Source organism: Oncorhynchus mykiss, chromosome 23 (genome assembly GCF_057628025.1).
Source record: "Oncorhynchus mykiss isolate SJ-2025 chromosome 23, ASM5762802v1, whole genome shotgun sequence".
Classification (NCBI taxonomy): domain Eukaryota; kingdom Metazoa; phylum Chordata; class Actinopteri; order Salmoniformes; family Salmonidae; genus Oncorhynchus; species Oncorhynchus mykiss.
Window position 1 is genome coordinate 23,948,791 of NC_143044.1, and position 25,369 is coordinate 23,974,159.

Sequence of the window (25,369 nt, forward strand, 5' to 3'; positions counted from 1 at the left end):
ATACACAACCCAACCAAGCCGCACTGCTTCTTAACACAGCGCACATCCAACCCGGAAGCCAGCCGCACCAATGTGTCAGAGGAAACACCGTGCACCTGGCAACCTTGGTTGGCGTGCACTGCGCCCGGCCCGCCACAGGAGTCGCTGGTGCGCGATGAGACAAGGATATCCCTACCGGCCAAAACCTCCCTAACCGACGCTAGGCCAATTGTGCGTCGCCCCACGGACCTCCCGGTCGCGGCCGGTTACGACAGAGCCTGTGCGCGAACCCAGGGCCTCTGGTGGCACAGCTGGCGCTGCAGTACAGCGCCCTTAACCGCTGCGCCACCCGGGAGGCGGCGGAAAGCTCTTAACGTGGTCAGTTCTTTCAGATCAGTGTGATAAAGGAGAGGACGCTAGGAGAGGACGGACATTTTAGACAATTGAGAAAGATCCTACCAGCTATTGAGCTAGTCCTTGAGTGCATCCCAAATGGCACTCTATTCCCTATAGGTCACCTGGTCAAAAATGAGTACACTATATAGGGAATAGGGTGCCATTTGGGATCCAACCCTTCCATGCATGAGCCTGGTCAGTAAAACCTAATAATGTACCGCACCTTGTTTTTAAAGTCCTAGGCCCAGACTCCCAGCCACACACCCCCAAGTCCCGTAATGCACCAAAAAAACCTTTTACGCTGATTGATTCTCTGTTGCATATCAGCACCCCCTGAAAAAAAATACAAAAGTATAATCTCACACAAAAGTAGTGCACTGGGCCTTTACTAGTCCTGTATTAGCAGACCGAACTAGCTGTCTGTAGTGCGGACAAAACAAACTGTTCAGCACCCCCACCCCCATTCATCTTCCCGCGGCTATGCTCTGTTGATTTCATTAAAATGTGAGCATGATTACTTCAGACGTTTAAACAACGTAAAACTATTTTTGTGGTCAGTTCAGGGGAGCTGCCTAGTACCACTGTGTATGTACATACTACTTTAATGTCATGTGAAGAGAGAGAGAGAGAATTGGTTACACTTGAAGGGTACATGCATAAGGACTTGTTGTTGACAGTTGACAAGCATTTAGTAAAGGTACTGCTTATGAATGCAGTATATGGGTAATGAAGTGCTTATGCAGTTACCCTTCAAGTAAAGTGTTACTAAAAGATCAACCATTAATATAAATATATAATGAGGACAGTAATGTGATTTATGCACATGTCACGATATTCATATGTTTCCTGTAATGATACTGTAAATGTAATTGCAAGCACAAATGAGAGTATTTGTAAAGATATGTAAAATACTATTTATAATAAATGATATTTTATACATAGCCGTCGGCTGTTTGGTTTCGACGTTTTTGTTGTTGTTGTTCATTTCATTTAAATGAGACCATGGTCATTTCAAACACAATTGTGTGATGTTGAAGAAATAACTATTTATTCGATAGGGGCAAAAATGTAAGTAGACAAAGTTCCATGTCAATAGGTGAAGCCACCATTATAACAATGATAAGATACAGGACAGTCTCCTATCATCATCAACAGTAGAAGAACAAACCCTTGCACATGCATCATCTCACACTTATAGTACAGTGATAGCAGAGGAGGCTGGTGGGAGGAGCTATAGAGGACAGGCTCATTGTAATGGCCAGAATGGAATTAATGGAACGGAGTTAAACATGTGGTTTACATATGTTTGATACCGTTCCATTTATTCCATTCCAGCCAATCATGTTAGGTAAGAGACAAGGGGTTGAATCTAGCTGGATAACACCTGCATGGCCTGGCTGCCTCCTGAAGGAGCAGAATATTTACTGAACGCTATGTATAAAACATCACATTAACATCCAATTAACACGACACCGGGCCCTCTTCCCTGACAGAGATGGATACAGATATCAACATAGAGAGAAAAGAGAGACTCAGTCGGACACAGAGAGAAATAGAAACAAAGTGAAAGAGAAAAAAAAGGGAGTGAGGGATCCAGTGACGGAGGAACACACAATGGCCCATGTAGAACCGAGGTCAGTCACTGCCAACCTAAATATTAGGGCCGGCTCACTGGGTGACGAACTGCATCTATACAAGCACATTATTAGTAAGAACAGCCTACATGACTAACACTAACATGGGGCACCCTTTGAAGCAACCTTTACGTGTGATGAAATTATTGCTATACTTGTAATCCGTCACGAAAAGGCTTGTGTGGCGGGTTTCTTATCATAAACTGTTTAAGATTTAACGCTGCAGATCGTATTCTCTTCTTGACTGGATATTTGGATTCTCGGGATGTCATAAGACCCATTTAAGCTTGTGTCTCAAATAGATCCCTATATGATGCACTACATTTGACCAGAGCCCTATTGCCCCTGGTAAAAAGTAGTGCACTAGCTAGGGAATAGGATGCCATCTTTGGATGTGACCTAAATCCCTTTCAGAGTAGTGTTAGGCTGGTCTAATTAGCAGGGTTTTCTCCCCCGACACTACATGTTAGTTAAACTGACACAGATCTGCTGATCCCTTTAGTGCTATGAGACAGATACAGGATTAGCACAGTCAATGGAATATACTGAGGTGCTTTCAGCCATTCCATTACAGGAGATGTATAATGCTGATTTTGGGGTTAAACAGATCCAAAACATCCAAGGTTGGATACTGCAAGCCTCACTGTCAGGTTATCAACAAATTACCACTGAACAGCATCCATTGTTTTTCAATATATGCGTTTTACTATATGCACCCAAATATTAAGCAGCAGTTCTCATAGGTACAGGTAGTTTGGCGGACAGGTTTCTTATACTGTAGGTCACTTTCTTATAGTCACATACGTACATGGGTCCAGTGTTTTCCTCAGCAGGTCTCATTGATAGTCCCCACTGTGGGTGGGTAGTAAAGGACAGGTTTGCTCTCCCCACAGAGCAGAGTGCACTGTGGGGTGGTTACAGTGGGTTGTTCTCCCCACATGGCAGAGTGCACTGTGGGGTGGTTACAGTGGGTTGTTCTCACCACACAGCAGAGTGCACTGCGGGGTGGTTACAGTGGGTTGTTCTCACCACATGGCAGAGTCCACTTACATTTAAGTCATTTAGCAGACGCTCTTATCCAAAGCAACTTACAGGGTCAATTAGGGTTGAAGTGCCTTACTCAAGGGCACAGAGATTTTTCACTTAGTCAGCTCAGGATTTGAACCAGCAACCTTTTGGTTACTGGCCTAACGCTCTTAACTGCTAGGCTACCCGAGTCCACTGTGGGGTGGTTTAAGGTGGGTTGTTCTCCCCACATAGCAGAGTCAGCACTGTGTGTTGGTGAGTTAGGATGAGTTCTGCCTCCCTTCCAACAGTCTCTGTGGGGTTGGTGATTTAGGGTGGGTTGTGTTCCCACTCCAGTCCGATCTGGGCAAAGCAATAGAGGAAGGCTAACATGGGTGGAGCCACTGTACACCAACCTGGAGAGAGACAGAGAGACACACCCTTAGATGCCAGCAACACATCCACATTCACTTGTTTACAGTACACCCATAATTTCACAGTACATACACTACCGTTCAAAAGTTTTGGGTCACTTAGAAATGTCCTTGTTTTTGAAAAAACAAACAAATTGTCCATTAAAATAACATGAAATTGATCAGAAATGCAGTGTAGACATTGTTAATGTTGTAAATGATGGGATTGAGATCCGGACTCTTCGCTGGCCATGGCAGAACACTAACATTCATGTCTTGCAGGAAATCAGCCATACTGCTCGTTCTGTACGTGGTGGCATTATCATGCTGGAGGGTCATGTCAGGATGAGCCTGCAGGAAGGGAACCACATGAGGGAGGAGGATGTCTTCCCTGTAACGCTTAGAATTGAGATAGCTTGTTGTCATTACAGGCACAGTCCGATGATGCTGTGACACACCACCCCAGACCATGACGGACCCTCCACCTCCAAATCGATCCCGCTTCAGAGTACAGGGTCATTCCTTCGACGATAAATGCGAATCCAACCATCACCCCTGGTGAGACAAAACCGCGACTCGTCAGTGAAGAGCACTTTATGCCAGTCCTATCTAATCTAGCGATGGTGGGTTTGAACCCATAGGCGACGTTGTTGCCGGTGATGTCTGGTGTCGGCCTACAAGCCCTCAGTCCAGCCTCTCTCAGCCTATTGCAGACAGTCTGAGCACTGATGGAGGGATTGTGCGTTCCTGGTGTAACTCAGGCAGTTGTTGTTGCCATCCTGCCACTACGAGGACGATCAGCTGTCCTTCCTGTCTTCCTGTAGCACTGTCTCATCTCACAGTACGGACATTGCAATTTATTGCCCTGGCCACATCTTCAGTCCTCATGCCTCCTTGCAGCATGCCTAAGGCACATTCATACAGATGAGCAGGGACCCTGTACATCTTTCTTTTGGTGTTTTTCAGAGTCAGTAGAAAGGCCTCTTTAGTGTCCTAAGTTTTCATAACTGTGACCTTAATTGCCTACCGTCTGTAAGCTGTTCGTGTCTTAACGACCTTTCCACAGGTGCATGTTCATTAACTGTTTATGGATCATTGAACAAGCATGGGAAACAGTGTTTAAACCCTTTACAATGAACATCTGTGAAGTTATTTGGATTTTTACGAATTATCTTCGAAAGACAGGGTCCTGAAAAGGGAAGTTTAGCCCTTACACAGCCTGGAGGTGTGTTGGGTCATTGTCCTGTTGAAAATCTAAATGATAGTTCCACTAAGCACAAACTGGATGGTGTATAAACAGAATGCTGTGCTAACTATGCTGGTTAAGTGTGCCTTGAATTCTAAATAAATCACAGACAGTGTCCCCAGCAAAGCACCCCCACACCACTTCCTCCATGCTTCACGGTGGGAACCACACATGCAGAGATCACCTACTCTGCGTCTCAAATCTCAAATTTGTACTCATCAGACCAAAGGACAGATTTCCACCGGTCTAACGTCCATTGCTCGTGTTTCATGGCCCAAGCAAGTTCCTTTTTCTTATTGGTGTCCTTTAGTAGTGGTTCTTTGCAGAAATTCAACCATGAAGGCCTGATTCACGCAGTCTGCTCCGAACAGTTGATGTTGAGATGTGTTTGTTCCTTGAACTTTGAGCATTTATTTGGTCTGCAGTTAACTAATGAACTTATCCTCTGCAGCAGAGGTAACTCTGGGTCTTCCTTTCCTGTGGCGGTCCTCATGAGAGCCAGTTTCATCATAGCGCTTTATGGTTTTTGCAGCTGCACTTGAAGAAACTTTCAAAATTGTTGACATTTTCCGGATTGACTGACCTTCACGTCTTAAAGTAATGATAGACTGTCATTTGTCTTTAGTTATTTGAGCTGTTCTTGCCATAATACGGACTTGGTCTTTCACCAAATCTTCTCCATACCACCCCTACCATGTCACAATACAACTGATTGGCTCAAACACATTAAGGAAATAAATTCCACAAGGCACACCTGATAATTGAAATGCATTCCAGGTGACTACCTCATGAAGCTGGTTGAGAGAATGCCAAAAGTGTATAAGAATATTTTGAAGATAAATACACAAGCAGTGTATTACACATGCAGTCAAGGTTGTGTTCAGTCTGCATAAACAGAGGTTGTTTTGAAAGTCTCTGTCTGTTCACCTCAGTTTCACCCAGTTCTGAATACAAATTCTCAAAATGTCTGTCCTTGCTCACAGACAACTCCTTCCACTCTCCACCTCCTCTGACTCATCTCCAGCCTCTCACCTTGCTGCTCCAGCCCATTCCTCCCCTCTACTTGTTAATGGAATTTTTATCAATGATGACTAATTATGTATACATATCAATCAGGACTGACTAATCCGAATACTATTATGTTACTGTATATGTACTAATCAGAATACTATTATGTTGCTGTATATGTATGAGTTTTCTTTCTTGATCCCAGTGCTGAATATAATGTGTGTAAATGTGGTCAAGAGTTAGAACAATGACTGTCTGTTCCTTGGTAGAAATGAATGAACGATATCTTCAGACTGGCTAGAATGCTTATCTACACAAGAAGACCTTGGCTCATAAATTATATTAAATTGGTAGGGAGACGATGTGGGGAGGCTTGAGATACTGCCTTTGTACCAGGGTGGGAGAAGAGACGGGTTGGTACTGGAACTAATGACGTCATTTTCAGTTTATAACCTGTGGTAAACTGTATCGTGTTCAGTACTCTCGTGAATAAATTCTGCTGATTGACTTTAAGACTGGGCTCTGTCCATTATTATAGAATAAGGGTCTTACAAATCCTTATGAATTGACAGAGTGTTTCATTTTAATTGGGTATTATAGAGCAATTTAATTCCTTTAACAATTGGTCCTCCGAACCGGGATCTAAAATACCCGTCTCTGCCATCTGGAGGTCGTACGCCGGAAAAATCGTGCACGAGCGGGTCTGGTCCCGTTATTTAAGACCTGGCCTCTGAATTGAGGTTAAAAAACAGGCCGATATTCACCCCAGACGACAGGTACGGTGACTAGATCCAAACGAACAGTGCTTTTCCCAGTCGGCAGCCGGTCAGTAGCCTTTATTCTCAAATTTGGGAGGGATTATTTAGGATATTTTTTGATTAAATGTTATAAAGGAGTTTGGATTTAATCAATGTTAGGTGCTTGAATATGAACAAATACAACGGGTTTCTTTTAACCAAAATCGATAGGAAGGAAACAGGTCTGAAATTGACCTGTGGTAAGGTGCACTACCATAAATAAACTAGAGCTTAATAAATCCTGGTTTTGCAAGCCGGAAGGTTATTAAGGAGAGATATAGTACGCATTGGGGAATTAGGACACTTGTTCCGTACAAATAGGATAGCCATTAATTCAAAAAACATACCTAAATAAAGTTTGAACCTGAGTAGTCTATCTGTATATGGGAAGTAGTCTGACTATGAAGAAGTAGCAGATAGATATATATAAAACAGGTGAGGATAAATTAGGCTTGGTGAGAAGGCAGGGTAATTCTAGGCGAACAGAATAATTGAACCTGTACAGTGCTAAAATAAATTAATATCTACGGGGAGGACAGGGTAACTTAGTCTAGAGTAGTGAGATATGAGATATTAACGTTGAAAGTCCCAAGGAGAATATCCTACGGGTGAAATGTAATGTCCGATCAAAAGTCATCTATAGACGTGGTTTCCAGGAAGGAGAAATACATACTGATTATCATTAAAGAGACACACACATAGTCAGACAGAAAAGCAATTAAAGTAACTAAGTAACGGTAAATAGCAGATTCATAGAAATACACTCAGATAGGAGGTAAAATTAAATATAGAAAGGCATAGATAAGTGATTAAATACCATAGCTACTAGTAACGGTAAGGATTAAGGATGGGTGGAAATTCCTCAAAGGAAGTGCCGGAACTAACGGGAGACGAGCGTTATTTGAAACAGAGAGACAAGAGAAACATTGATTTTGGTCTAAGATGGAGAAAGAAATATGATTTTGATGGCTGTCTAAATGTAGAAAAGCTGGAATCACTTATAAAACAGTGGAACATAAGGAATGTGGAAAAAAATGTGAAAAAGCAGAATAAACAGGGGTTATACACAGCCGGAGTTTGGCTTTCAGAAGCAAAAAAGAGAGTGGGAGGAGCAGATAGTAGTAAATCTAAGAAGAGTCAAGATGCGCTGCCCTCCGCTCCCGCAGATGAAAAAGTTAACCAATTGGGTGGAGGTGAGGGTAACAAACTATATCCTTCTCGATTATACCAAGAATACAGAGGTAGTCCAGTCGATGAAATAGTGGTTGTGAGAATACGGCTGCAGGAGCTACCTGCGAAATTACCACCCATATATGTGAATCCTGCTGAAGCCGAGGGAGGTATAATAGAGTTAGAAAAGGGAATAAAGTCGAGAAAAGTGGATAATGTGAGTCAAAAGAAAAATATAATTTTTAAAAATTGTAACGTAATTGGACATTTCGCCCGGGAGTGTAACACTCCCTGCCAACATCACCACCAATGTTGTAATTTAACTGAGGGGAAGGTCAGAGGCGACAATCGGGTAAAAAAAAAAAAGAAGGGTCAGATACAAAGATAGTGAGATTAATGAGAATCCTAACTGAGGGAAAACTTTGGGTTGTTAAATTAGGGCTATTTTCTGTTGTCCAGAGGCCGAAGTTACAAATACAGGCAACTGTAAAATGGGTCTATTTGCGGAGAATCTCAGTTAGTTCCATAGTGTTGGTGGTATAGTGGTGAGCGTAGCAGTCTTACAAACTGCAGTCCAGGGTTCGGTTCCCGGCCGAGGCGGTTAACTAAAATTGATTTTAGATTGTAATTCATCTATTTTTATGTTTTGCCTGAAAAAATACGGTCGCTAGTGTTTGTATAAGATATGAACTGAACGTTTAATATGTGGTTTTAGATTGAATTGAAAAAAGTAGTCATTAAAAATAATGGCGAGACAATTTCGATGTAATACGCTATTTTGCCCAAAATGATCTGCTAGAATAATGTATTTAGATGGGAGTCACATCTAAATAAATGTATTATAGAAGAGAAAGTCACCTAAAGTTAAATGTAGGGAATAACGGAGAGATACGGTAACCAGGATGTTATATTTTTATGAATCGACGGACATACGATAAATTTAAACAGAGAAAATGGGTTGTGGCATTTAGAGGGAAAATGCATGCATTATAGCTTAGAGTTACTTTTCAAAATACATTTTTTTTAAAAGGAGCTAAGTATCGTAAGGATAGTCTGAAAAGATGCTACAGCTAGCAACGGAATTGCTAGGCATTCAATGGGGCTATATAGTGCAACACTTTGGACTATAAAATAGGTAAGAATAGTTTAATCGTAAAAAGTTGTGATTGTTTTCCCGAGTATTGATTTTTGGTTAGGTAACGGCAGTGAATTCGAACAAGAAGTTAACGTATTCTAAAAACACTATCTGTTTTCATTACGGGGAACAAGTAAATGTCTTATCTTAAAGGGACAGTGCACGTTTATCACAGTGGTTTGAGTGTATGGCAGTGTATAAAATATTTTGGGACGACAATTTGAAGATAGACCGAATGAGTTACATGAAACATCGAGGGATTTAAAACAAATGATGTGAAGGGATTATCATAATTATTAGGTTTCGTTGTTGTAGTAAAAGTTTGGGTTAAGGGGATTTCCCTGTTCCCAGAGACAAGATATCTTAAAGGGGTACACTCACATCCGGATTATTAGGAGTTTTAATTAGACAAGTGAATAACGTATTGGGAATAGAGTCGTAATTAAAATTCTAAGTCAAAGACAAGACAGTTACTTAAATCAAAATGAATTCTATTTAATAACGAAGAGACAATTACGATTTATGCCCATCGAAATGTTTTTACAAAATTAGTGAATTTAGAGATATTGGTTGGTGTTGTAAATTATAATTCAAGATTTGAACAGATGTGATAAATTAGGTTTGGTTTATCGAACCCGTACTACTGTTGCTGCAGACAGCCAACAATTATTTACAATTCATTGAAAGTCGTTGCGGATAGGGTCGAGGTTGAGCGCTTGTTGATGACATCACTCGCAAGGCACTTTTGTCGCCACGGAAATTATGTTGTGACTGGGTGTAACGGAGAAAATTGTTTGTCTTTTAGAAGGAAAATGCGTGCATTACTGTTTTGAGTCACTTTTCAGAAGTTGATACAAATTTCAAAATACAATTTTAAAAGTAGTTTGTGAGTCGTCAGGATAGTCAGGAAAGATGCTAAAAACTAGCAGCTGATTCGCTAGGTGAACATCATAGATTTGTGGCGTTTATTTGGACTGTATTAGGCTATGAGAAAGGGAGACTGGATGTCTGAATCGTAAAACATCGTGATAATGGATTCTGATGGTTATTGACTCCTGGTTTGATTGTTTATGTAACGCCAGTGAATTTGAGCACTGTTTCCATTATGCGGAACAATGTTAGGGTATTAACGCTGAAAAGCAACCTCTATAGAAAAACATAAGCATAAGCATATGTTTCGGGAAATGATCTAGGTTGGATTTGGTTATTTGAGCTTTTCCCCTGATACGTAGACATCTGTAACAGGGGCAAGTTGTTTTTTTTCTTGAGGAACTAGCAGATGTAAACGTGAGTCTCTGAGTAATTTTGTCATCTGAAGCATTATAGTAGTGAGCTTTTGTATAGTTTGTTTTTTTGCTGATATAAGTGGTTTGTTTATTTGGTTACTGGTTATGGTCAATTTTAGGGATTGATTTAATTTAGTTAAATATTGTATTCTGGTGTGTTTAAGTAGGATTCCTTATTCCGGGACGAATGGAAGTTATCTAAAATATGTAAGTTGAAGGAGCCATGGGAGAATGCGATTGCATTTTTATTAAATATCTGGGATTAAATGACGGATTTCTTACACTGAGAAATGTACGACATTTGCGGCAGAGGGAAAAAGTGATACATTGGATAATAATGTTATCAGGTTAATTGTATCTAAGGGTAGCATGTTCATTTAAGTAAACATATACATAGACGTTGCTTAAAACTTATGATTAATGATTTGAGTCAAAGGGGAATTATCATTAGGTTTATAGTTCACTTTTGAGTTTCTGAATCAAAGTAGCATAGTGAATGCTAGTTAGGCGGGTTGTGTTCTTCTGGAAAAATTGAGGTTTAGGTGTCTCACTTTTAGATGTTTCCTGGGATTATAATCTTGGGGAGAGTGGGTGAGATAGCGGCCATAAACGACCAAATTGAAAAAGGCCTGGAAGTTTTGTTTATTCATTAAGGTTTGCAAATATATACACATAAAACATTTGTTAGGACTATTTGTTTTAGTGCAAAGGTATTTTAAAGAGGCACGCTCACATATGGAACTTTATGAGTTTTTATTTTATGAGTTTTAATAACACAAGTGAATTATTTTTATTTTAAGGATAAAGGGTTCTTTAATATGTCTAAGGTAGTATGGAACATGACTATAAAAGGGTGGCATGACCTATTGACCTTATCATGGCTATCTTTTGGGGTCTGATCAGCCCCGGGGGAGAGCCATTTGTATATTGAATTTGTGGTCAGTTGGGTTACTCATTTTAAGGTATATTAATTATAATGGAGTTTTAGATAGGGGTTTAGAATTATTGTTTGAATCACTGAAGATAAAGTGTTTCAGGATTCTGATTTACAATATTACCTGTGAAGTTTTTGAATTGGCTATTATGGATTTGATATTACAACAGAAAATAATTATATTTATCATTGAGAATAAATAGGGGTGATAAATTACTGTAGATAAGGTATTCCACACTATGCAACATATATTAAATTCATGTTATTGTAAGCTAGAATACTGAGGATCCTTGAATGAAAGAGCTTGTAAGTGTAGGAAGGATTTTGATATGGTTAGCATTTGTTTAGACTCTGTTGAACTATTAGGAGGTTTTTTAAATAGTATTAAATCTAACAGGAATATAGGACATCTGTGATGATTTAGGATTAAGATAGATTGATTAAGGAAATGTAAGGACTTTAGAGATGGCCACTTACAGACATGTTTTTTCTAAAATCAATGATTTAAATCGGTAAATATATAAGAACATACAGTGCCTTGCGAAAGTATTCGGCCCCCTTGAACTTTGCGAACTTTTGCCACATTTCAGGCTTCAAACATAAAGATATAAAACTGTATTTTTTTGTGAAGAATCAACAACAAGTGGGACACAATCATGAAGTGGAACGACATTTATTGGATATTTCAAACTTTTTTAACAAATCAAAAACTGAAAAATTGGGCGTGCAAAATTATTCAGCCCCTTTACTTTCAGTGCAGCAAACACTCTCCAGAAGTTCAGTGAGGATCTCTGAATGATCCAATGTTGACCTAAATGACTAATGATGATAAATACAATCCATCTGTGTGTAATCAAGTCTCCTTATAAATGCACCTGCACTGTGATAGTCTCAGAGGTCCGTTAAAAAGAGCAGAGAGCATCATGAAGAACAAGGAACACACCAGGCAGGTCCGAGATACTGTTGTGAAGAAGTTTAAAGCCGGATTTGGATACAAAAAGATTTCCCAAGCTTTAAACATCCCAAGGAGCACTGTGCAAGCGATAATATTGAAATGGAAGGAGTATCAGACCACTGCAAATCTACCAAGACCTGGCTGTCCCTCTAAACTTTCAGCACATACAAGGAGAAGACTGATCAGAGATGCAGCCAAGAGGCCCATGATCACTCTGGATGAACTGCAGAGATCTACAGCTGAGGTGGGAGACTCTGTTCATAGGACAACAATCAGTCGTATATTGCACAAATCTGGCCTTTATGGAAGAGTGGCAAGAAGAAAGCCATTTCTTAAAGATATCCATAAAAAGTGTTGTTTAAAGTTTGCCACAAGCCACCTGGGAGACACACCAAACATGTGGAAGAAGGTGCTCTGGTCAGATGAAACCAAAATTGAACTTTTTGGCAACAATGCAAAACGTTATGTTTGGCGTAAAAGCAACACAGCTGAACACACCATCCCCACTGTCAAACATGGTGGTGGCAGCATCATGGTTTGGGCCTGCTTTTCTTCAGCAGGGACAGGGAAGATGGTTAAAATTGATGGGAAGATGGATGGAGCCAAATACAGGACCATTCTGGAAGAAAACCTGATGGAGTCTGCAAAAGACCTGAGACTGGGACGGAGATTTGTCTTCCAACAAGACAATGATCCAAAACATAAAGCAAAATCTACAATGGAATGGTTCAAAAATAAACATATCCAGGTGTTAGAATGGCCAAGTCAAAGTCCAGACCTGAATCCAATCGAGAATCTGTGGAAAGAACTGAAAACTGCTGTTCACAAATGCTCTCCATCCAACCTCACTGAGCTCGAGCTGTTTTGCAAGGAGGAATGGGAAAAAATGTCAGTCTCTCGATGTGCAAAACTGATAGAGACATACCCTAAGCGACTTACAGCTGTAATCGCAGCAAAAGGTGGCGCTACAAAGTATTAACTTAAAACCTGTCAAGGATATGGCAGACATATGCCCCCTTTGGAGAGATTGGGTACCCCTAGTAAACTGAAAAAAAAATCTGTCAAAAATTGCTAATATATGCATATAAAAATTATTATTGGATAGAAAACACTCTAAAGCTTCTAAAACCGTTGGAATTATGTCTGTAAGTATAGCAGAACTCACAGGGCAGGCATTCTTCCAAACTAGTTTTTGTGGTCATGAAAGTTGGAGCAACTTTCACGTCATCGCCCCCACCCTTCCCAACCAGTTATGATTCTGGGGAGACTTTCTATCTCTTCCGCTAGATCGTTCAAATCCCGCGAGAATTGACCCTATGGGGGTGAAATTAGTGCGTGCCACGAGAAAATAGGCTGTGCGTAGTGGCGCGAATTGGTCCCAGCCATTCCTTTGTTCCAGCACTCAAGAGAAGGGCAGACGATGGCCGATTGAATTGAAGTTTGTTTTGTGTGTCTAAAACATCATAAAGCTTGCTTCTGCACTTAGTTTGACCTGTTTAGTCGACATATAATATGTAATTTTGAAGTTTTGATGCGCAACTTTTCCGGACCAGAGGACGTTTTGGGTGCATTTCAGCTGATGTTATTAGCAGTAGCTAATACAAAGACGCAAGACTTGAAACCAAACGATGTATTGGGTAAGTATGAAGCCTTCCAGAACATTCTGAACGAAGACCATCGAAGGTAAGGGAATATTTATGCTTAAATCTGTGTTTCTGTTGACTCCAACATTACGTAGAAATGTAGCTTGTATCTGAGCGCCGTCTCAGCATATTGAATAGTGTGCGATTTCTGTAACGTTAAAAATAAATCTAACAAAGCAGTTGCATAAAGAAGCAGTGTATCTTTCTAACTATATGTAGAACATGTATATTTAGTCAAAGTTTATGATGTCTATTTACGTTATCTTGCCGCGCTACCTAGATTTCCTGCGGGCATTTGAGTAATTTCTGAACGTGAACTCACTGTAAATGGACATCTATGGATATAAATGGCATATTATTGAGAAGAAAAAAAAATGTACTGTGTAACATGTCCTATTACTGTCATCTGATGAAGATTTTCAAAAGGTTAGTGAACGATTTATTTTTTAATCCTGCGTTTGTTGATTGCATGTTTTGGCTATTCAAATGAGCTGTGTCTGGTGGTGGTTTGACATATATATATGTGCTATGTTTTCGCCGTAAAACATTTTAGAAATCTGACTTGCTGGCTAGATGAACAAGGTGTTTATCTTTCATTTGAGCTATTGGACTTGTTAATGTGTGGAGGTTAAATATTTTTAAGAATATTTTTGCGTTCCATGCGCCACCGTTTCAGCTGAACGTGGGAGGGTTGATGCTAGGATTTGCATATCATTGATAGATTTGAATAGAAAACACTAATGTTTCTAAAACTGTTACAATAATGTCTGTGAGTATAACAGAACTGAAATGGCAGGCAAAACCTCGAGGACAAACCATCACAAAAAAATAAAGTTCATCCTACCACTGATTTCAATGGCTGGCACTTTTATAATAGGGCGAAATTGTGCCCGATTGCAGTTCCTAGGACTTCCACTAAATGTCAACAGTCTTTAGAAAGAGTTTCAGGCTGGTTTTTGGAAAAATGAGCCAGAAATTGTAGTTTTTCTAGGTGGCTCCCATTTTGGCTGTAGTGTTTCCAAGCGTGTGAATGAGAGCACTTTCTTTGGTATTTTTTCCGGTAAAGACAATAACGATTCTCCGTCTTAAATTTGATCATTTATTCGCGTATTTGGGTACCTCAGGTTTGATTATAAACGTTGATTGACTTGTTTGGATAAGTTTATTGGTAACGTTTGGGATTAATTTTGTATGCATTTTGAAGGAGGGAAAACAAGTGTATTTTTGACTGAAGCGTGCAAGCTAAACAGAGTTATAGAGATAAAGAAGGAGTTTATCGAACAAAAGGACCATTTGTAATGTAATTGGGACCTTTTGGAGTGCCAACAGAAGAAGATCTTCAAAGGCATTTATTATATCGCTATTTCTGACTTTTGTGTCGCAACTTTCATGAAAGTTTAATATTTAGTCATTTAATTTGAATTTGGCGCTCTGCAATTTCACCGGATGTTGGCCAGGTGGGACGGTAGCGTCCCACTGATCAGCAAGAAGTTAAGAATGTGAAATGTCAGAATAATAGTAGAGAGAATTATTTATTTCAGCTTTTGTTTCTTTCATCACATTCCCAGTGGGTCAGAAGTCTTCATACACTCAATTAGTATTTGGCAGCATTGCCTTTAAATTGTTTAACTTGGGTCAAAAAGGTTGGGTAGCCTTCCACAAGCTTCCCACAATAGGTTGGGTGGATTTTGGCCCATTCCTCCTGACATAGCTGGTGTATCTGAGGCACGTTTGTAGGCCTCCTTGCTCGCACACACTTTTTCAGTTCTGCCCACACATTTTCTACAAGATTGAAGTCAGAGCTTTGTGATGGCCACTCCAATACTTTGACTTTGTTGTTCTTAAGCCATTTTGCCACAAATTTGGAAGTATGCTTGGGGTCATTGTCCATTTGGAAGACCCATTTGCGACCAAGCTTTAACTTCCTGACTGATGTCTTGAGATGTTGCGTCAATATATACACATAATTGTCCTACCTCATGAAGCCATCTATTTAGTGAAGTGCACCAGTCCCTCCTGCAGCAAAGCACCCCCACAACATGATGCTCCCACCCCCGTGCTTCACGTTTGGGATGGTGTTCTTCGGCTTGCAAGCTTCCCCTTTTTTCCTCCAAAAATAATGGTCATTATGGCCAAACAGTTCTATTTTTGTTTCATCAGACCAGAGGACATTGTCCAAAAAGTACTATCTGTGTCACCATGTGCAGTTGCAAACCGTAGTCTGGCTTTTTTATGGCGGTTTTGGAGCAGTGGCTTCTTCCTTACTGAGCGGCCTTTCAGGTTATGTCGATATATGTCTCATTTTACTGTGTATATAGATACCTTTGTACCGGTTTCCTCCAACATCTTCACAAGGTTATTTGCTGTTGTTCTGGGATTGATTTGCACTTCTCACACCAAAGTACGTTGTGGAGGTCTACAATTTATTTTAAGAGGTATTGGCTGATTTCTTTAGATTTTTCCATGATGTCAAGCATAGAGGCAGGTAGGCCTTGAAATACATCTATAGGTACACTTCCAATTGACTCAAATGATGCCTATCAGAGGGTTCTAAAGCCATGACATAATTTTCTGGAATTTTCCAAGCTGCTTAAAGGCACAGTCAACTTAGTGTATGTAAACTTCTGACCCACTGGAATTGTGATAGTGAATTATAAGTGAAATAATCTGTCTGTAAACAATTGTTGGAAAAATGACTTGTGTCATGCACAAAGTAGATGTCCTAACCGACTTGCCAAAACTATAGTTTGTTAACAAGAATTTTGTGGAGTGGTTGAAAAACAAGTTAAGAACTCCAACCTATGTGTATGTAAACATCCGATCAACCGTAGCTGTTCGCTTTGCTGTTCATCGACTACAGCTCAGCATTTAACGCCATAGTACCCTCCAAACTCGTCATTAAGGTTGAGACCCTGGGTCTCGACCCCGCCCTGTGCAACTGGGTCCTGGACTTCCTGACGGGCCGCCCCCAGGTGGTAAATCTCCACCAAGTTGATCCTCAACACTGGGGCCCCACATGGGTGTGTTCTCAGCCCTCTCCTGTACTCCCTGTTCACCCATGACTGCGTGGCCATGCACGCCTCCAACTCAAATATCAAGTTTGCAGACGACACTACAGTGGTAGGCTCGATTACCAACAACAACAAGACGGCCTACAGGGAGGAGGTGAGGGCCCTCGGAGTGTGGTGTCAGGAAAATAACCTCACACTCAATGTCAACAAAACAAAGGAGATGATCGTGGACTTCAGGAAACAGCAGAGGGAGCAGCCCCCTATCCACATCGACGGGACAGTAGTGGAGAAGGTGGAAAGTTAAGTTCCTCGGCGTACACATAACGGACAAACTTGAAATGGTCCACCCACACATACAGCGTGGTGAAGGCGGCGTAGTAGCGCCTCAACCTCAGGAAGCTGAAGAAATTTGGCTTGTCACCAAAAACACTCAAACTTTTACAGATGCACAATCGAGAGCATCCTGTCGGGCTGTATCACCGCCTGGTAGGGCAACTGCTCCGCCCACAACCGTAAGGCTCTCCAGAGGGTATTGAGGTCTGCACACCACATCACCGGGGTTAAACTACCTGCCCTTCAGGACACCTACACCACCCGATGTCACAGGAGGGCCAAAAATATCATAAAGTACAACAACCACTCGAGCCACTGCCTGTTCACCCCGCTATCATCCAGAAGGCGAGGTCAGTACAGGTGCATCAAAGCTGGGACCGAGAGACTGAAAAACAGCTTCTATCTCAAGGTCATCACACTGTTAAACAGCCATCACTAACATTGAGTGGCTGCTGCCAACATACAGACTCACATCTCTAGCCATGTCTCAGTTGTTGAATCTTGTTATGTTCATACAAATATTTACACATGTTAAGTTTGCTGAAAATAAAAGCAGTTGACAGTGACAGTTTCTTTTTTTGCTGAGTTTAGTATCAAGCTCCCCAAAAATGAAATATTCCCCCTCCCCCAAATAAAAATTAATGCCATAGAGGATTGAGGAAATTGCTTGGCAGGTAAGACAGACAGTCCAGGAAAGGCATTCACCCGCCAATACAATACACTATCATGCTAGTTTCTTTCCCTTCCAAATCGAGAGCAGCTTTAACAATGCAGCAGAGAACGGAGGGATCAAACTATGTTCAGGAGCCACGGTCTTAGTTTCACTTCTTAAAGAGAGAGAGAAATAGAGCAGCCCATAGGGAAATGAGTGCTGTGCTCTGTGAACGCGTGTTAGTGAAGAAGCTTACTCAAGCCAGCCAAAATGAGGCCAGTCTGTTCAGGGAGAAAACTCACATGCCTATTTAGTATACCAGGAACAGCATTTTACTGGAAAGGCCATGTAGATCTGAGAGGGTTAGATAGGTAGAAGAAATATAGTATGATGACCCAGACAATATAGGATTTCCACTAAGTCAGAAGCCAAGATAAAGCTATTACCATTTGGTTTAGATATATATATATATATATATATATACACACACTCCTAGGTGTTGAGCTAGGGGGGTTGATTTGAAATTCAGCAGGCATGTACTGTAGGTGAGGGTGGAAGTTGCTCCAAGATCTAAGCTCTCCTCCATGTCGGTCTCTGGAAAGGGAGAAAACTACTTAACAAAGAAATTATTGAGGACAGACACTCAATCTAAAATAGAACCTTGAGTGCAAAATTTGTGTTATTTTAGCTAATGAGGTAAGAGGATAAGGTTTTTTTGTTTGCTCTCACAGTCAGGGGGAGATTAGACTTTAATTAAAAAGATAGTAGCTGGAATCTAAAATTGAGACTGCTGATATGATTAAGTTAAAGAGAGAAATAACATCTAGAATTGAAGGTGTAAATTGGTTTTAGCGGCCTCTCAAACCTTTTCTCTCTTGTCCAAGTGCACCACATGATAATACCCAGCGTATATAAAAAGAAACTTGTGACAAATGTGTTATAGCCTATATCCGTTGTTCAAACGGACTGTATGTGACTATACATCTTCCTGAAAACAGAAGATGAGGGTTACAAATAACACAAAAAAATATAATTAAATTGCATTGGTCACATACACATATTTAGCAGATGTTATTGCAGGTCTAGTGAAATGCTAGTGTTCCTAGCTCCAACAGCACAGTCATATCTAACAATTCACAACACACAAATCTAAAAGTAAAAGAATGGAATTAGGATGTACAGTTGAAGTCAGAAGTTTACATACACTTAGGTTGGAGAATTTAACATACATTAAATTGACTGTGCCTTTAAACAGCTTGGAAAATCCCAGAAAATGATGTCATGGCTTTAGAAGCTTCTGATAGGCTAATTGACATTATTTGAGTCAATTGGAGGTGTACCTGTGGATGTATTTCAAGGCCTACATTCAAACTCCGTGCCTCTATGCTTGACATCATGGGAAAATCAAAAGAAATCAGCCAAGACCTTATAAAATAAATTGTAGACCTCCACAAGTCTGGTTCATCCTTGGGCGCAACTTCCAAAACGCCTGAGGGTACCACGTTCATCTGTACAAACAATAGTATGCAAGTATAAACACCATGGGACCACGCAGCCATCATACCGCTCAGGAAGGAGACGTGTTCTGTCTCCTAGTGATTAACGTACTTTGGTGTGAAAAGTGCAAAACAATCCCAGAACAACAGAAAATGACCTTGTGAAGATGCTGGAGAAAACAGGTACAAAAGTATCTATATCCACAGTAAAATGAGTCCTATATCGACATAACCTGAAAGGCCGCTCAGCAAGGAAGAAGCCACTGCTCCAAAACCACCATAAAAAAAGCCAGACTACGGTTTGTAACTGCAAAGTACAAAGATAGTACTTTTTGGAGAAATGTCCTCGTCTGATAAAACAAAAATAGAACGGTTTGGCCATAATGACCATCATTATGTTTGGAGGAAAAAGGGGGAGGCTTGCAAGCCGAAGAACACCATCCCAACCGTGAAGCACGGGGGTGGCAGCATCATATTGTGGTAGTGCTTTGCTGCAGGAGGGCTACCTGAAACGTTTGACCCAAGATAAGCAATTTAAAGGCAATGCTACTGAATACTAATTGAGTGTATGTAAACTTCTGACCCACTGGGAATGTGATGAAAGAAACAAAAGCTGAAATAAATAATTCTCCCTACTATTATTCTGACATTTCACATTCTTACAATAAAGTGGTGGTCCTAACTGACCTAAGACAGGACATTTTTACTAGGATTAAATGTCAGGAATTGTGAAAAACTGAGTTTAAATGTATTTGGCTAAGATGTATGTAAACTTCCGACTTCAACTGTATATAAATACTAGGACGAGCAATATTGGAGTAGCTTTAGAATAGAAAAATATATATACATATGAGATGAGTAAAGCAGTATGTTAACATTATTAAAGTGACCAGTGATTCCATGTCTATGTACACTGCTCAAAAAAATAAAGGGAACACTTAAACAACACAATGTAACTCCAAGTCAATCACACTTCTGTGAAATCAAACTGTCCACTTAGGAAGCAACACTGATTGACAATAAATGTCACATGCTGTTGTGCAAATGGAATAGACAACAGGTGGAAATTATAGGCATTTAGCAAGACACCCCCAATAAAGGAGTGGTTCTGCAGGTGGGGACCACAGACCACTTCTCAGTTCCTATGCTTCCTGGCTGATGTTTTGGTCACTTTTGAATGCTGGCGGTGCTTTCACTCTAGTGGTAGCATGAGACGGAGTCTCCAACCCACACAAGTGGCTCAGGTAGTGCAGCTCATCCAGGATGGCACATCAATGCGAGATGTGGCAAGAAGGTTTGCTGTGTCTGTCAGCGTAGTGTCCAGAGCATGGAGGCGCTACCAGGAGACAGGCCAGTACATCAGGTGACGTGGAGAAGGCCGTAGGAGGGCAACAACCCAGCAGCAGGACCGCTACCTCCGCCTTTGTGCAAGGAGGAGCAGGAGGAGCACTGCCAGAGCCCTGCAAAATGACCTCCAGCAGGCCACAAATGTGCATGTGTCTGCTCAAACGGTCAGAAACAGACTCCATGAGGGTGGTATGAGGGCCCGACGTCCACAGGTGGGGGTTGTGCTTACAGCCCAACACCGTGCAGGACGTTTGGCATTTGCCAGAGAACACCAAGATTGGCAAATTTGCCACTGGCGCCCTGTGCTCTTCACAGATGAAAGCAGGTTCACACTGAGCACATGTGACAGACGTGACAGTCTGGAGACGCCGTGGAGAACGTTTTGCTGCCTGCAACATCCTCCAGCATGACCGGTTTGGCGGTGGGTCAGTCATGGTAATGGGGTGGCATTTCTTTGGGGGGCCGCACAGCCCTCCATGTGCTCGCCAGAGGTAGCCTGACTGCCATTAGGTACCGAGATGAGATCCTCAGACCCCTTGTGAGACCATATGCTGGTGCGGTTGGCCCTGGGTTCCTCCTAATGCAAGACAATGCAGTCTCATGTGGCTGGAGTGTGTCAGCAGTTCCTGCAAGAGGAAGGCATTGATGCTATGGACTGGCCCGCCCGTTCCCCAGACCTGATTCCAATTGAGCACATCTGGGACATCATGTCTCGCTCCATCCACCAACGCCACGTTGCGCCACAGACTGTCCAGGAGTTGGCGGATGCTTTAGTCCAGGTCTGGGAGGAGATCCCTCAGGAGACCATCCGCCACCTCATCAGGAGCATGCCCGGGCGTTGTAGGGAGGTCATACAGGCACGTGGAGGCCACACACACTACTGAGCCTCATTTTGACTTGTTTTAAGAACATTACATCAAAGTTGGATCAGCCTGTAGTGTGGTTTTCCACTTTAATTTTGAGTGTGACTCCAAATCCAGACTTCCATGGGTTGATAAATTTGATTTCCATTGATCATTTTTGTGTGATTTTGTTGTCAGCACATTCAACTATGTAAAGAAAAAAGTATTTAATAAGAATATTTCATTCATTCAGATCTAGGATGTGTTATTTTAGTGTTCCCTTTATTTTTTTGAGCAGTGTATATATGGCAGCAGCCTCTAAAGTGCAGGGTTTAGTAGATGAGTGGTGGCCGGCTCCTGATGGCCGTTTAACAGTCTGATGGCCTTGAGATTGAAAAACAGCTTCTGTCTCTCGGTCCCAGCTATAATGCACCGGTACTGACCTCGCCTTCTGGATGATAGCGGGGCGAACAGACCATGGCTCAGGACGTTGATGTCCTTAAATATCTTCTTGGCCTTCCTGTGAAATAGGATGCTGTAGGTGTCATGGAGGGTAGACAGTGTGCACCCGGTGATGCGTTGGGGAGACCGTACCACCCTCTGGAGAGCCCTGTGGTTTGCGAGCGGTGCAGTTGCTATACCAGGCAGTGATACAGCCCGACAGGATGCTCTCGATTGTATAACTGTAACGGTTTCTGATGGCCAGATTTCTTGAGACTCCTGAGGTTGAAGAGGCGCTGTTGCGCCTTTTTCACCACATTGTCTGTGTGGGTGGACCAATTCAGATTGTCAGTGATGTGTACACCGAGGAACTTGCTTTCCACCTTCTCCACTGCAGTCCTGTCAATGTGGATAGGGGGCGTGCTCTCTCTGCTGTTTCCTGAAGTCCACGATCAGCTCCTTTGTTTTGTTGACGTTGAGGGAAAGGTTATTTTCCTGGCACCACTTCGCCAGGGTCCTCACCTCCTCCATGTAGGCTGTCTCGTCATTGTTGGTAAACTGTTACAGACCAATATCCATCCTGCCCTGCCTATCTAAGGTCTTCGAAAGCCAAGTCAACAAACAGATCACTGACCATCTTGAATCCCACCGTACCTTCTCCGCTGTGCAATCTGGTTTCCGAGCCGGTCACGGGTGTACCTCAGCCACGCTCAAGGTACTAAACGATATCATAACCGCCATCGATAAAAGACAGTACTGTGCAGCCGTCTTCATAGACCTTGCCAAGGCTTTCGACTCTGTCAATCACCGTATTCTTATCGGCAGACTCAGTAGCCTCGGTTTTTCGGATGACTGCCTTGCCTGGTTCACCAATTACTTTGCAGACAGAGTTCAGTGTGTCAAATCGGAGGGCATGCTGTCCGGTCCTCTGGCAGTCTCTATGGGGGTGCCACAGGGTTCAATTCTCGGGCCGACTCTTTTCTCTGTATATATCAATGATGTTTCTCATGCTGCGGGCGATTCCCTGATCCACCTCTACGCAGACGACACCATTCTATATACTTCCGGCCCGTCCTTGGACACTGTGCTATCTAACCTCCAAACGAGCTTCAATGCCATACAGCACTCCTTCCGTGGCCTCCAACTGCTCTTAAACGCTAGTAAAACCAAATGCATGCTTTTCAACCGTTCGCTGCCTGCACCCGCACGCCTGACCAGCATCACCACCCTGGATGGTTCCGACCTTGAATATGTGGACATCTATAAGTACCTAGGTGTCTGGCTAGACTCTAAACTCTCCTTCCAGACCCATATCAAACATCTCCAATCGAAAATCAAATCAAGAGTCGGCTTTCTATTCCGCAACAAAGCCTCCTTCACTCACGCCGCCAAACTTACCCTAGTAAAACTGACTATCCTACCGATCCTCGACTTCGGCGATGTCATCTACAAAATTGCTTCCAACACTCTACTCAGCAAACTGGATGCAGTTTATCACAGTGCCATCCGTTTTGTCACTAAAGCACCTTATACCACCCACCACTGCGACTTGTATGCTCTAGTCGGCTGGCCCTCGCTACATATTCGTCGCCAGACCCACTGGCTCCAGGTCATCTACAAGTCCATGCTAGGTAAAGCTCCGCCTTATCTCAGTTCACTGGTTACGATGGCAACACCCATCCGTAGCACGCGCTCCAGCAGGTGTATCTCACTGATCATCCCTAAAGCCAACACCTCATTTGGCCGCCTTTCGTTCCAGTTCTCTGCTGCCTGTGATTGGAACGAATTGCAAAAATCGCTGAAGTTGGAGACTTTTATCTCCCTCACCAACTTCAAACATCTGCTATCTGAGCAGCTAACCGATCGCTGCAGCTGTACATAGTCTATTGGTAAATAGCCCACCCATTTTCACCTACCTCATCCCCATACTGTTTTTATTTATTTATTTTTCTGCTCTTTTGCACACCAATATCTCTACCTGTACATAACCTTCTGATCATTTATCACTCCAGTGTTAATCTGCATAATTGTAATTATTTGCCTACCTTCCCATGCCTTTTGCACACAATGTATATATAGACTCCCCTTTTTTCTACTGTGTTATTGACTTGTTAATTGTTTACTCCATGTGTAACTCTGTGTTGTCTGTTCACACTGCTATGCCTTATCTTGGCCAGGTCGCAGTTGCAAATGAGAACTTGTTCTCAACTAGCCTACCTGGTTAAATAAAGGTGAAATAAAAAAAAATAAAAAAATCAAGCCTACCACTGTAGTCTGCAAACTTGATGATTGAGTTGGAGGCGTGCGTGGCCACACAGTCATTGGTGAACAGGGAGTACAGGAGGGGGCTGAGCATGCACCCTTGTGGAGCCCCTGTGTTGAGGATCAACGAAGTGGAGGTGTTGTTTCCTACCTTCACCATCTGGGGGCGGCCCCTTCAGGAAGTCCAGGACCCAGTTGCACAGGGCGAGGTTCAGACCCAGGGCCCCGAACTTAATGAGCTTGGAGGGTACTATGGTGTTGAAGGCTGAGCTGTATTCAATGAACAGCATTCTGACGTAAGCACCATTCCACCAGGGCCTCACCTCCTCCCTGTAAGCTGTCTCATCATTGTTGGTAACCAGGTCTTCTACTGTTGTGTTGTCTGCAAACTTGATGATTGAATTGGAGGCGTGCATGGCCACACATCATGGGTGAACAGGGAGTACAGGAGGGGTGGTAACCGGCTAGGGATGGCTATTTAACAGTCTGATAACCTTGAGATGGAAGATATTTTTCAGTCTCGGTCCCTGCTTTGATGCACCTGTAACTGACCTCACCTTCTGAATGATAGAGGGGTGAACAGTCCGTGGCTCGGGTGGTTGATGTCCTTGATTATCTTTTTGGCCTTGCTGTGACATTGGGTGCTGTAGGTGTCCTGGAGGGCAGGCAGTGTGTCCCTGGTGATGTGTTGGACAGACTGCATGGGATAGGGCAGTGTGCAGTGCGATGTTGATGCATTGTCTTTGGATCTATTAGGGTGGTAAGCAAATTGAAGTGGGTCTAGGGTGTCAGGTATGATAGAGGTGATATGATCCTTAACTACCCTCTCAAAGTATGATGACAGAAGTGAGTGCTACGACGGCGATAGTCATTTAGTTCAGTTACCTTTGCTTTCCTGGGTACAGGAACAACGGTGGACATCTTGAAGCAAGTGGGGACAGCAGACTGGGATAGGGAGAGAATATGAATATGTCTGTAAACACTCCAGCTAGCTGGTCTGCACATGCTCTGAGGACGCGGCTAGAGATGCCATCTGGGACAGCAGCCTTGCAAGGGTTAAATGTCTTACTCACGTCGGCCACGGTGAACATAAGGACCTTATGCCTTGTTAAGTGTGTAGAGCATGAGTGTGTGTATGTGTGTGAGTGTGTTGCACGTGTGTGACAGCTGTAGTTTGACAGAAAATCATTGTAGAGCTGTCACTTTTACGTCCAAGATCCGTACAAATCCAGTCTTTCAAAAATAACTAACCTTCCCATTTTGTAACTCCCCACTTGAGTTTTGCATTGGTGCAAAAAACAATCTGCGCTTTAACCACTGAATGATCATGTAAGTAGACCTACTGCACGAGTAGGTTACCTAGCAGTTCCACCTCTGGGCAGCC

At 42.3% G+C, this 25,369-nt stretch overlaps 1 protein-coding gene across 3 annotated transcripts in view; it reads right to left on the minus strand.

Moving 5' to 3' along the window:
- Positions 1 to 1,401: 1,401 nt before the first annotated feature.
- Positions 1,402 to 25,369, minus strand: part of hhat (hedgehog acyltransferase) — a 108,088-nt gene continuing 84,120 nt past the window's right edge. For all 3 annotated transcript variants that reach the window (XM_090217133.1, XM_090217134.1, XM_090217132.1), the window contains one exon: positions 1,402 to 3,430. In XM_090217133.1, coding sequence (XP_090073259.1) covers positions 3,345 to 3,430 — 86 coding nt within the window. In that variant the 3' untranslated portion in view covers positions 1,402 to 3,344. The remainder of the gene's footprint in view (positions 3,431 to 25,369) is intronic.